Source organism: Dendropsophus ebraccatus, chromosome 4 (assembly GCF_027789765.1).
Source record: "Dendropsophus ebraccatus isolate aDenEbr1 chromosome 4, aDenEbr1.pat, whole genome shotgun sequence".
NCBI classification, from domain to species: Eukaryota; Metazoa; Chordata; class Amphibia; order Anura; family Hylidae; genus Dendropsophus; species Dendropsophus ebraccatus.
Genome location: NC_091457.1, coordinates 21,568,545 through 21,582,283, shown reverse-complemented (window position 1 = coordinate 21,582,283; position 13,739 = coordinate 21,568,545). Strand labels below are relative to the sequence as shown.

The 13,739-nt window shown below is 42.6% G+C and overlaps 1 protein-coding gene across 4 annotated transcripts in view; it reads right to left on the bottom strand.

The window, feature by feature from the left end:
* SPTBN2 (spectrin beta, non-erythrocytic 2) overlaps positions 1–13,739 on the bottom strand; it is a 158,252-nt gene that overhangs the window by 18,243 nt on the left and 126,270 nt on the right. For all 4 annotated transcript variants that reach the window (XM_069965239.1, XM_069965241.1, XM_069965238.1 and 1 more), the window contains 8 exons: positions 10,292–10,409; positions 10,021–10,179; positions 9,410–9,712; positions 9,171–9,324; positions 7,916–8,786; positions 5,611–5,748; positions 1,679–2,435; positions 449–651 (listed from right to left, as the gene is read on the bottom strand). In XM_069965239.1, the coding sequence (XP_069821340.1) occupies positions 449–651; positions 1,679–2,435; positions 5,611–5,748; positions 7,916–8,786; positions 9,171–9,324; positions 9,410–9,712; positions 10,021–10,179; positions 10,292–10,409 (2,703 nt within the window). The remainder of the gene's footprint in view (positions 1–448; positions 652–1,678; positions 2,436–5,610; positions 5,749–7,915; positions 8,787–9,170; positions 9,325–9,409; positions 9,713–10,020; positions 10,180–10,291; positions 10,410–13,739) is intronic.

Below are 13,739 nucleotides of genomic sequence, written 5' to 3'. Positions count from 1 at the left end.
CTGAATACAATGTATACTTTCAGACAACCCACTGCAATACAAATAATACCCCTTGTCGAGCACTTTCCCTTAAGAGGGGTTTTCCGGGCTTCATTTATTGATGACCTATGCTCAGGATGGGATCAATATCACCCCCTGCTTTAAAGACCAGCAAAGTCCAAATATACAGTAAAACAGAACTGGAAAAAGACAGTTCTGTACATTGTTTATAAGGCCATGCTGGGTTACTACAGCTCAGCTCCCATTAAAGTGAATAGGACTTGAGCAGCAGTAAGCCACCACAGCCACTACAGAGGGGATGGAGGTGTCTGCTTTCTGCTTTGTACTCTGCGTACCCTGGCACCACAGCTCTGGCAAACAGGTGCTGGACCCCCATCAATCAGACATCGGTAACCTAGTGTCAAGAAGAAAGCATCCACCTCCTATCTACTGACAGACAACAGCTTACCTTTCATCAATGGAGGTGACTTTCTCCTGGATCTTCTCAGAGTTGACATTTTCCTCTTGAATGAGCTTCTTCCCCGATTCTACTAGACCTCGTATTTTCTCATCATTAGCATCCATGGTGGTCATAAAGTCCTCATGACGCTTGATAGCAGCTTCAGCCGCCTGGAGGGTGGAGGGCATTTCCGTATGGGATAGGACATACTCCTAAGAAAAGTTAGATAGGACTTGGTTATGCATATGCATATATATGTATATATATATATATGCATATGCATATATATATGTATATATATATATATATATATGCATATGCATATATATATATATATATATATATATATATATATATATAAAGACACACACACACAACTAGTCGTTACTCCTTAATTTTGTTAAACTTAATTGACTACATTATCAAATGTATAAGTAGCCACATTTTTGGGGGAATAGGATAAATACTAGCCAGACATATTTAGCAATGATAGGATGGTCAGTGTCAGATGGTCAAGCCTTCGGCTTTGGCTATCCAGGCTTGATGGGATTTGTAGTTTTGCAACAGCTGAAGGGCCGAAGGTTCCCCATTCCTGGTCTAGGTGTTCAGACCCTGACCGATCATCTCATACCTCTCTCCCCGCTCCGTATTCATATGAGAGACTATTCAGCCGCCTCAGTCACAGGACACAGAGTAAGGCTATGTTCACACAACGTAAAACTACGACCGTAGTTCTCGCCGCAGAACTACAGCCGTAGTTTTGCGGTGCGTAACAAAACCTTATGTGCAATGGGATCCCGGCCGCAGCGTACACACATCGTATACGCTCCGGCCCGGGATCCCACACGGCGCTGGAAAAAACTGACAGGTCAGTTTTCTGCGGCCGGAATTCAGTGAATTCCGGCTGCAGAAAGCCCTGTCAGTTCACACAGTGAAGCGAGCGGCTCCGGCCGCTCGCTTCACTGTGGGCTATGGCAAGCTCTGGTGCGGGCACGCGCTCATGCGCCCGCATCAGAGCTCTGCGGACGGTACTTAGGTAATTAAGATGATCCGGCCAGAGACCGGCCGTTCCGTGACCCGGCCAGGGTCACGGAACGGCCGGTCTCATACGTTGTGTGAACATAGCCTAAGGATGAATCCTTACTCCCCGCTCATTCTCTTGATCGGCTATAAATAGGAAACCTAATGTGTGTAAGAACATCCAAAAGGATTAAAAACCAGCAGCCCCCGTGGTCTTACCTGGTTATTCAGGAAGCCTTCCACCTGCTTGGTGTCTCTCAGGAACACTTGGAAGCTGTATCCCTGAGAAAGTAGCTGGTGCCTGTTCTCCCACATCTGTCCCAGCTCATTCCAGCCTGTGTCCAACGCTTTCAACCTCTGCTGTAGGAACATATACTGGGCATCGGTCTGACCACGCGTTACCTCCTCGCCAACCTCTCGAATCCTTTTGTAGTCTGCTCCATAGCGCTCAATTTCATTTCGGATGCTTTCATGCTGAGCAAGCAAACGCTCTGCCTCAACCAGATCGGATGGGACGTCCTCAGAGGCGACCGCAGTTTGTGCCCGCGATAACCAGCTCTGGAAGTCATCTAGATCCCGTAAAAAGCCCTGCAGCTTGCTTGCTTCACCCAAAGTTTCTTCTCTTCTTTTCATTGTATCCTTCAGTTCGTCCCAGGTCCCATCGATCTCAGACAGATGACCGGTTATAGCTGCGGCTTTTTGTGGGTGTCCTGAAGCGAGCTTTTCAGATTCCTCATGGAGGTCACCAACTTTCCTCTGTATGGCTTCTAAATCACGTTCCATACCAGTAAGTTTGCGCTGGAGAGCAGTGACTCCTGCCAAGTCATTTCCCAGGCTCTGCGTAGACTCTATGACCTTGGTTTTCTCTCTCATCCAGCACACCGTCTCATTACATTCCAGGTGATAATTCTGGATTTCAAGTGCAGAATCCAGAGCGCTTTTCTTCTGACCAACAAGCTCTCGGAATTGATTCCATCTGCAAAAAAATATATATATATTATTTTTATAGAAAGGTCTATTCAACCAAACATTTACTAAGTGATTTTGGATACAGGAGTTCATATTCAATGGACTTCTTAGGCTTAGGTAAAGCTTACTGCAGTGAGTATAACTAATTCTCCTTGTATAAAGCAAATCTGTCACCCCTGACCGTTGTTGCCTGTGCCTGTTTTCTTTTTTTAACAAAACAAAATTACTTTATTTGGACCACGAATAGTGTCAAAGATGTTGGGGGTTTATCGTTCCCTGGGTCCTAGTGCCCCTATGCCTTACTGTGCTGTATGCACATTATGCAAATGGGAGGGAATATAACACAGTAAGGGTAATTTTTCAACGATTCAACGATGCATGATAAACAATCTCAAATGAACACTATTGCGGAAGACCTGAAATCGTTCGCCGAATTACACGGAACGATGATCGTTACTTATGATTGTTCTTGCGGTCGTCTTGTCGTCGCTATTGCGTTCACCGCTACTGCGAATGACGTCTTATTCCATGCGAACGATCAATGATAAAAATATGTCCAAATTCTATCAAACGACTAACGATTTCTTGTTTTTCGTTTAATCGTTGTCTGCCATTACACTAAACGATTATTGTTCAAATCTGAACGATCTACGATTTTTTGAACAATTACAGTTCTGTGTAATAAGACCCTAAGGCAAAGCTGTGCTAGGGCTCAGGGAATAATAGGCTCCGCCTCTTTGACACAATTCACAGCCCAAATAAAGACTTTTTTTTTCATAAAGATAAAAAAGACAGACAGGCAAAAAACCTCCATTCTGTTTTCATTGATATGTATAGAGCGATGCTTTCAGCTCTGTAGGCAATCAGAGGGGGACAAGTTCGCTTTAATGTATGTGCACATGGGTGGCTATAAGTACATTCACCCAGAAGAGTATAAACTTATTTACTAGATAGCGTGTCTACATAACCATGTCTGGTTACTATGACCATGCACATTTCCACATGTGAGGTGGAGGAAACCTGCATCTAAAAAGGTGCCCAACACAATCTTGAGGCCTGATGTCATTACACAAGTTTAAAGGGGTACTCCGGCCCATTATATTTTTAATATATTGTGTCACTTATGGAGGACATAATAAGTGTACTATTCTCATCTAATCGTGCTCCCCCGGGGTTCTCTTGTGGCATATTCGGGTCCCCCGCTGAATTTTCCCACTACTAACTGAAGTGGGACAGTGCCATGAGCGGAAGCTTTCAGCGGGGGAATCGAAGACACTACAGGACACCGGGGGAGCATGGGGAGGTAAGCATAAGATATTAGTGCAGCAATACATAAAATATTTTATAGGGCTGGAGTACCCCTGTAACAATTATTTTAGCTACATGTGCAGTGAAGATTGCAGTAGAGTAATGATACAGGATGTGTTATTTAACACATAGATGGTCTTGGCCCAGAAGAGTCAGCTCACTTGTTGTGTGTGATAAACAAAATGACTGTACTGTACACACTTTGGTCGGGGTCTGAGTGTTCAGAAATGAGCAGGGGCGCCAAGCTGTGTGCCTCACTGTGATCTCTGCCCAATTGCAGGAGGAAAGCTCCAATATATATGGACAGAGAGCCGGGAGGTGAAGTGCACAACCAAGAGCTTCTACCAGCTCATTCTAATGATCAGACACGGTCTGAACACTTCGACCCCTGTAAGTTCTATTATATTACAGGGTCACTTTAATAATGTCAAGCTGCTGTATATATTCACATCACTTGTCATGCCATGTCACTACTGCTTCAGAATGGAGCTAAAATATTGCATTCTTAACAGTGGAATAGATGTCAGTGGAACAGATCTGCCTCATCTTCTACCCACTTGTTCTACATTGAATGGCAACCTTTGAAGTCGGGTTTCCTGTGGCTTTGTGCCCTAGTTTGTGAATACAATGCTGCCTCACCATAGCAATATACACAGATCAGAGAAGGGCTGAGCAGTGAATGTTAGTTCTGTGTTTCTACATGCCGAATGTTGGTACAAAAATAAACCTGTGAAGTGTTAAAGGAAACCTGTCATCACTTTAATGCTGCCTGTGGTCAGGACAGGCTTCCTTATTACAGAGGTGTATGATGCACTCAACCAATTATAGGTATAAAATCTGCTGGGAAACACTAATCATCAGGCGGTCCCTGACAGCCATGATTGATAGATCTCTTCCTATACACAAATAGCCAATGATCGATCAATCAACCACAGTCATCAGTGCAGGGAGCAGCTGCCGGGGACCACACCAATGACTTGGGAGCCATGTTACCTGATAGCTTTATAACCATGTAGTCTCTGAAACATGGTAAGAAGCCTGTCCCTGTTTTAGGCAGCATGAAAGTGATGACAGATTCATTTTAGAATATACATCACAAAGTGGGCCAGAATACCACCAAGAGGACATGGTGTGTGTGTGTCTCTCTTTCTGGTCTTTCTCTATTAACAAATAACAGACAAGAATGATCTAGACTAGAGATGAACACAATTAGAGCATGCTTGAACCCATCCTGGAAAACAGATAGAGCTTATGGCCTATAGCTGTATCCATGTTTTCCAGGCAGCCCTAAGGCTGCGTCCAACTTCTTGAGCCCTGGTAATCAAATGCCGAGACTTGGACAGGCTTTTGGACAGGCTTGAGTTGGGCTCATCTCCAATTTAGGAAAGACACTACCGCATGCACTTCCCTGTCCACCTATGTGATCAGCCATTGTACATGGCACAGATTACAACTGAACGGTCCACACTCTCCTATTCTTTATTCTCCATTCTCTGGACCTGTTTGTCTCATCTTATAATAAAGTTTTCTGCATTTCTGTTTGCTAACATAGAATGATATAAATAGGGCTAAACTGGGGATTATACTTTTACTCTGTGACAGTAATGAGTCTAACAAATATATACTGTCAATATAATGGGTGTCATAGTCTGAACACATGCACTTACTCACATTTAACAGTGTACGGGTTACACCAATTTACATTCTATATAGAAAATAATGCTGTATTTCCACCTTATGTGAATGCGCTGTGGTAAGTAGCTGTGATTTATTACAATGTCAGGGATAATGCACTCCATTATTAACTTTTAAAAATCACATAAGCTTAAATCAGAACTTGGAAAACCTCCAGTGAAACCAATAGGGATTCTTACCGTGCATTTAACTGATCTTGCATATCCCGGATGCTTTCCTCATTCCTGTGGTCCGTATTCAGCAGCTGCCCGGCCACTTCATTTACAGATGTGATTCTTGACGCCAAACTGTTCATCTCGGCCTCCAGAGTCTCAAACCTACAACAGGGATTCATCAGCAAGAAAAAGCTTTGACAATAGACCAGCCGCAGATGATTTATTAAATAAACTTTGTACACACACATATAATATGTATGTATGTATGTATGTATGTATGTGTATATATATATATATATATATATATATATATATATATATATATATATATACACACACACACATATATATACACATACATACACACACATATATATACATACATACATATACACTACCGTTCAAAAGTTTGGGGTCACATTGAAATGTCCTTATTTTTGAAGGAGAAGCACTGTACTTTTCAATGAAGATAACTGTAAACTAGTCCTAACTTTAATCAAATACACTCTATACATTGCTAATGTGGTAAATGACTATTCTAGCTGCAAATGTCTGGTTTTTGGTGCAATATCTACATAGGTGTATAGAGGCCCGTTTCCAGCAATCACTCCAGTGTTCTAATAGTACAATGTGTTTGCCCATTGGCTCAGAAGGCTAATTGATGATTAGAAAACCCTTGTGCAATCATGTTCACACATCTGAAAACAGTCTAGCTCGTTACAGAAGCTACAAAACTGACCTTTCTTTGAGCAGATTGTGTTTCTGGAGCATCACATTTGTGGGGTCAATTAAACGCTCAAAATGGCCAGAAAAAGAGAACTTTCATCTGAAACTCGACAGTCTATTCTTGTTCTTAGAAATGAAGGCTATTCCATGCGAGAAATTGCTAAGAAATTGAAGATTTCCTACAACGGTGTGTACTACTCCCTTCAGAGGACAGCACAAACAGGCTCTAACCAGAGTAGAAAAAGAAGTGGGAGGCCGCATTGCACAACTAAGCAAGAAGATAAGCACATTAGAGTCTCTAGTTTGAGAAACAGACGCCTCACAGGTCCCCAACTGGCATCTTCATTAACTAGTACCCGCAAAACACCAGTGTTAACATCTACAGTGAAGAGGCGGCTGCGGGATTTTGGGCTTCCGGGCAAAGTGGCAAAGAAAAAGCCATATCTGAGACTGGCCAATAAAAGAAAAAGATTAAGATGGGCAAAAGAACACAGACATTGGACAGAGGAAGACTGGAAAAAAGTGTTGTGGACGGATGAATCCAAGTTTGAGGTGTTTGGATCACAAAGAAGAACGTTTGTGAGACGCAAAACAAATGAAAAGATGCTGGAAGAATGCCTGACGCCATCTGTTAGCATGGTGGAGGTAATGTGATGGTCTGGGGTTGCTTTGGTGCTGGTAAGGTGGGAGATTTGTACAGGGTAAAAGGGATTCTGAATAAGGAAGGCTATCGCTCTGCACCGCCATGCCATACCCAGTGGACAGCGCTTGATTGGAGCCAATTTCATCCTACAACAGGACAATGACCCTAAACACACCTCCAAATTGTGCAAGAACTATTTACAGCAGAAGCGGCAGCTGGTATTCTATCATAGGTAATGGAGTGGCCAGCGCAGTCACCAGATCTGAACCCCATTGAGCTGTTGTGGGAGCAGCTTGACCGTATGGTACGCCAGAAGTGCCCATCCAACCAATCCAACTTGTGGGAGCTGCTTCTAGAAGCGTGGGGTGCAATTTCTCCAGCTTACCTCAACAGATTAATAGCTAGAATGCCAAAGGTGTGCAATGCTGGAATTGCTGCAAAAGGAGGATTCTTTTTTGACGAAAGCAAAGTGTGATGTAAAAACAATGTTATTTCAAATACAAATCATTATTTCTAACCTTGTCAATGTCTTGACTCTATTTTCTATTCATTTCACAACGTATGGTGGTGAATAAGTGTGACTTTTCATGGAAAACACAAAATTGTTTGGGTGACCCCAAACTTTTGAACGGTAGTGTGTGTGTGTATATATATATATATATATATATATATATATATATATATATAAATTTTTTTTTATGTGTATACATGTATAAATGGCTGGGGGACCAGGAAGCAGAGCGGGGGTAAGCGGACCCCAGTGCTGGAGCTGGCTTTTTTGAAAATAAATATATTATATATATATTTTCAAAAAAGCCAGCTCCAGCACTGGGGTCCGCTTACCCCCGCTCTGGTTCCAGGTCCCCCAGCCATTTATACATGTATACACAATATACATATACACATAAAAAAATATATATATATTTTTGTTACTCAGAACTGATTACAGTGACAAGTTACCTTTGCTGGACTACTTCCAGATCTTCAAGTTTCTCTGGGATCTCCATTCCGTTCAGCCACTGCTCTTTCTCATCTATCCAGAGGATGCAGGCATCTGTTTCACTAAACATTTTATATAGCGCCAGGGAGTCTTGGAGGGCCTGCTTACGATGGGCAGCCAAGGTCACCAGCTCTTCATACCGTTGCTCCAGAGCAGGGAGTCTTCCATCAACTTCAGGGGCATGGGAGTATGTTGTTGGTAAACTAGCGGCCTGTTCATGTAAAGCGTCGATGGCTGGTCGGTGGTTGAGTATCTCCTCTTCCACGTCTTTGTGTTTTTTTAATAACCGCTGTGTTGAGTACTCATCATGGCCTACATCATTGCTAGAAACCAGCCTCAAGGTGTCTAGAATCCACACCTCTGCATCATTGGCATCAGCTTGGAACTGGTAGTAGCTGTAGGCGTCCCTCAATTTGCGTTCCCGATCTTCAGCCAAAGCTTCAAGCTCCTTCCATTGTCCTTTAACTTCCAATATTTTTTCTTCAATTTCTCCAGCTCCAAAATGACCCTGTGCTACCAGTTCTTCACCTTCGGCTACTGTCTGCTGCAGTGGCCCATAACGCCCACTCATTTCATCTCGGAAAGCATTATGCTTGCTGATCAATCTTAAGGAGCTAGTGATGTCTTTACCGTAGTCATCAGACATTAGAAGGCGGCTCTGTTCCCGGATCCAAGCTTCCTCTTCACCCATATCCCAGAAAAACTTCCAAAGTCTCCTCGACTCCTCCAGCTTATATCTCCGGGCTGCAGAAAGATCGCACAATTCTGCATATCGCTGCTCTAAAAGTTGTACACGTTTCCGCACCAGTTCTGGGTCACATGGCTTGTAACCTAGGTGGCAAAATAATATTTTTAAAATTTGTATTATTGTCCACAATCTTCTTTGCATTAAAGTCATTGCCTGGGAACCAGGAAAGGCCGTAACTATCTTCAATCCCCAAAGATGCCCTTTCCAGAAAGTAGGTACCATATGTATGCCAAATCACTCCTGAAAGCCGTATCCAATGGCCTCACAATGTTAAAGCAATATGGTACTCGCACCCCTGGTCTAAAAAGCGTGCCTTTCAAGATGACAGGGAGGAGGAAGGGAATCTCTGAGGAGCAAGGATACACAATCTTTCCTGCTCCCCGGACAACCCCTTTAACCTTGCTATTTAGGTTATACCAACAGTGATTATTCTAATCAAGACCATTGGCTTGCCATTTTCTACATACCTTCATCATCAGAAGTGAATTTTTGGGCAACAGCGCTAACTGATTTTACACGTTCTGCTTGCACAGCAATGTCCGCCTCCACAAGTGTGTGAGTTTGTAGAAGATCTTCAACACCATGAAGGTGTTTGCCATAATCTTCAGACTGCAGACGACCCTGATTGAAAAAAATACAAATAAAAGTTTTAGCTTATAACCCAACTGTGTATAGTAAAGAATCAAGACTCCTCTTTCTTACATACCTTCATATCATCTGTCCAATCCATGAGATACAGCAGATCCTGGAACATTCTTTGAAGTTCTAGGTTCATCAGGAGTCTATGGCGCCTGGCTGCAACCAGCTCCCTTAAATAATCCCATAAACGCGTCACGTTGCCCTTGCGAGCCAATATTCTTCTGATGTCGTGATAATTCTCTGCCTCAAGTTCATCGGCGACTGCATTTACCGCTTGTACACGCTCGCTGTATGCAATAATATCTGTCTCAATAGCTTCATGTTTCCGCACGGCAGCTTCTACTGCGGCAAGGTCCACACCGAAGTTATCCTGCAATGTAACAAAGTCACCTTCAACTACACAGAATTTTAGGTGCTCTTTTGCATGGGTTTTAAAAAAATACTTTACTAGCTAGATACATATATACACACTATATATCACTAAATCAATGATACTGTCATCCCCCTTACTCTGTGTGCAGTGGACAGTGTCGTCTAGGTAGGGCTGCACTGCCATGAAGCCCCACCTAGATGACACTGTCGCACACAGAGTAAGGGGGATAACTGCATCACTTTAAATTAAAATGCCACCACTAACATTACAGAATAAAAAATAAAAAAAAAAGCAATGTTATGTACCTGTGAGACAAGGCGCTGGTTCTCGCTGAGCCAGGTTTCTCTCATGGCCGCCTTACGATCAAACCTTGCCGCCAATTGCTCTAATTTCTCTTGCCTGATAAGCTCATTGCGCAAGGCAAGCTCTCGCTCATGTTCTGCCTTCTCTAGCCGCTCCCAGGCCTTTGGACAATAAAAATTGAGATTTCAGCAATGGAAAATGTATATAATTTGTGAAGTCAACGAGAAAATAATGCAAAGTGGTATAAATGATAAGTAAACAGGCTATATATACCTTGTTTATATCAGATATAAGTTTCCCTTCTCTTGGAGTATAGACCTTTTGATTGTTTGCCCTCATTTTACTCTGTATGGTAAAGAGGAGAACCTCTAAATTTCCTTTCTCTGTGAACCTGAAAGGAAAGATCAAGATATAAGTCATATAGTACAACAGTACTACAGATTTTATGTAGACAAAATTTACGTATATATTACATATAAGAACATTGCAGTTTTGTTTTATGTCAGTACAGCTGCTGGCTTCATTATCTCGGACATTATGTCTGCACAATATTATTCATTATTTGTCTGTGTGTAGCCAACGTCACAAAGAGGCTTGGCAACCACTTCTTTCTAGTCGCTGCTTTAGGAAACCTTCCAATGACTAGAAGTTTAGCAGCTTTTTAGCTCTGTAGCAAATAAACTGTTATGAAAGGGGAACTATTAGCAGGTTAGACAAACCTAAACTGCTGATATATCCTTATTGCTCAGGAGACGCCAAGAAGGCGCCGTTCTTGTGCACTTAATCGTTTACTCCATGGTTCGGTAAGTCCGTTTGGAGCACTGGGGCACCATTAGGAGCACTGTGTGCCTCTATCGCGCTGATCCGCCCCGGCTGGCCCACCCCTTCTCATTGTAGCGTCCCAGTACAAGGGGCTACACTAAATTCTTTATCGCCTTTGTGAAAGTACTTCTGTCAGGTGTCACACCAAGAGCTGGGAGCTGCAACTTCGGCTCCAGCCACTAGGTGTCTCACCCTTCTCCATGTGCACAGCTGCAGTGTTTAAGGTTTAGCTTAACTTTTGTGTTGACCTATCACAAGTGCAGACACTACACTACACTACCTACTTTTCCAATAAAACAACACTGTATAAGTTTAGTTAGTTTCTGGAGGGAGGAATTTTCAGTTAGTTCCAGTGTATGAGGGACAGACTACAGCCTGGCTTAGGCCAGAAGCCTTGACAGGACTGAGACTGATTTTCTTGTGAGAGACTGATACCACATCTATGCAGTGCCAAGCCCTAAAAGTGTGGTAACCCTTGTCTACGCCTGGGATCTTTCTTAATGTCAGGATAGTCAGCCCCTTAAAGGAGAGGAAGAAACGCTGATCCCCAAGTAGGAAAGCCAAAGTATCCTACTGACTACGCTGGACTACCTGTGGAAACCTTTATGAGTTAGCTATGCTCAGATGGAGACCTGGAACTGCTACCTAACTTGGCAGTCACCAGACTAATTAGGTGGAAGGCAGTCATATATTGAGTATATATTAATATATATTGAGTATGAGGATTTTCTATGTTCCAAGTTTCAAGTGTTTTCACCACGCAATCCCAGTAGAGTACTGTAAGGGCCTCTGCACTACTCCTTCAGCACAAGTCCTCTTATTCTCTACACCTACCGCAAGTATTTTTCCTATTTGCACTAGCACTTGCGAGTGGTTCCGTTTTACTATATTGCACTGAAGTTACCACCAAAAAAGTTACGACAGCTGGTTGTGCTGGACTGTCAACTTTCTTCCAGCGCACCTGCACCCTCACACCTCACAAGGGCCGATGCCCTTATGTCCAGGGGTGGGTGCTACCACTCCTGGCCACGTGACAAAGCTACTCGACAACATCAGAGCCCACTAGCAGCACCTTGGGCCACAGCATGATGATAATCTATGGAGTCGTCTGGCCTGATTGATATTATTAGGGGCAGGGCAGTGCTCCTAACTGTTACCAGACAAAGGCGTAAGCAACTAAGTGCATGGAAACGGCACCGAGGAGGAAGGTAAGACACATACCTTCATCCTTTGCATCTCCTGCACAATAGGGGCATACCAGCAGGTTAGATCTATCTAACCTGCTGAAAGTTCCCCTTGAAGTTTTTCGTGTTGCTATCAATCTATCATCTGTAGAGGTCCAGCCTACGAGACCCCCAACAACAGCAATGAATGAATGTGTCCCCATCATTCTCACAAACGATGTTGGACTCCCTAAATGATGACCCTTACCCTGATCACCAAGCTGATGGCACTGCTGGATAGATATCAATGAAGGCATCCAGAATATACCTTTGTTGCCTTTGTCTGTTTATTTTTATTAAAAAACACCTTTATTTGGACTGTGAATGGGGTTGAAGAAAGAACTGCTACACCAGACTGTGCTGTGTGCAGAGTGTCCATGGCTGATTATGCAGGGGGCTGGCATACAGAATGATAAGGCATAGCGCTGCTAGGGCCCAGAGAATAGTAGGCCTGGCCTCCTTGACACCATTCACAAATAGTCTGTGTTTTTATTATCATAAAAAAAACTTTAAGACAACAAAGATATGTTATAAATGCTTTTGCTTATATATCTATGCAGCGGTGCCATCAGCTCAACAGGCAGTCAGAAGGTCACAGATTCACTTTAACAATTTGGCATTTTTTTTTTTTCAGCTGATCATGGTAAAAAGAAAAAATCCTTCATGGCTGATGAAATTTCCAGCAGACATTAGTCTGCAGTTGACTGTAATGAACGCCTTCTGACATTTAATTTACAGATTATGGTTGGCTGAAGTTAGTCGTTTTGCCCAATCTCTGTATCATGTGCACGGCCTGCTTTACACCAAGGCTAGACAAAGTCTATAAGCCAGGTGCCTAAAAGTTTGCATAGCCTAGTTTTGTGGCAAAAAATATTCCGAACAATTAAGGTATGCTTAAAAGTTTAGTAATACTTTCAAACATAACAGATTATATTCATAAATTTATATGGCATTTATTTAAATGATTTTTCACATGCAGAAAAATTAGATACAGCTAGGAATTACCTAGATGGAGGTGTAGAAAGCAGAACATTTAATGAGAAGATTATAGCGGATAGGAAACGCTTTTGTTATCTCCAAGTAGAGTTTTGGCTCAGCCTGGAGCACAGGATTATGAACAGATGGTAGTATGAGTGGATGAAAATTCACTTAAACACAGGTAGGATGTTGATTCGGGCAGCCGTCCAATATCTCAAGTCTGATAAATCCCTCTCCGAAATATTCAAGTATTGTACAAATCGCTACAGCTATGTGATCTGTTTACATTTCTGGGCAGGCCAATTGCATTTGGTTGTTTGACAGAAGATTGTTATGTTGTATCAGCTGTAAGACAAGCGTCTGGTAGCAGAGTGCTGTATCCAGCAGGTTACATCACTGAGCGACCCATGATAAAAGGCCCATAATATCCAGTTCATCCTCCCAGTCTGATTTAAGACATTTTAACAACTTACGCGTTCACTTAAAGGAATTATGCAGGCTTAGAAAAACATGTCCGCTTCTTTACAGAAACAGCACCATACCTGTTCTCAGTTTGGGTGAGGGTTTTGCAGCTTAGTTCCATAGAAGTGAATGGAGCTAAATTGTAATAGTGTTAAAGGAGAAGTCCAGCGCAAATTGTTATTAAAGTATTGTATTTCCCCCCAAAAGTTATACAAATCCCCCATATACACTTATTA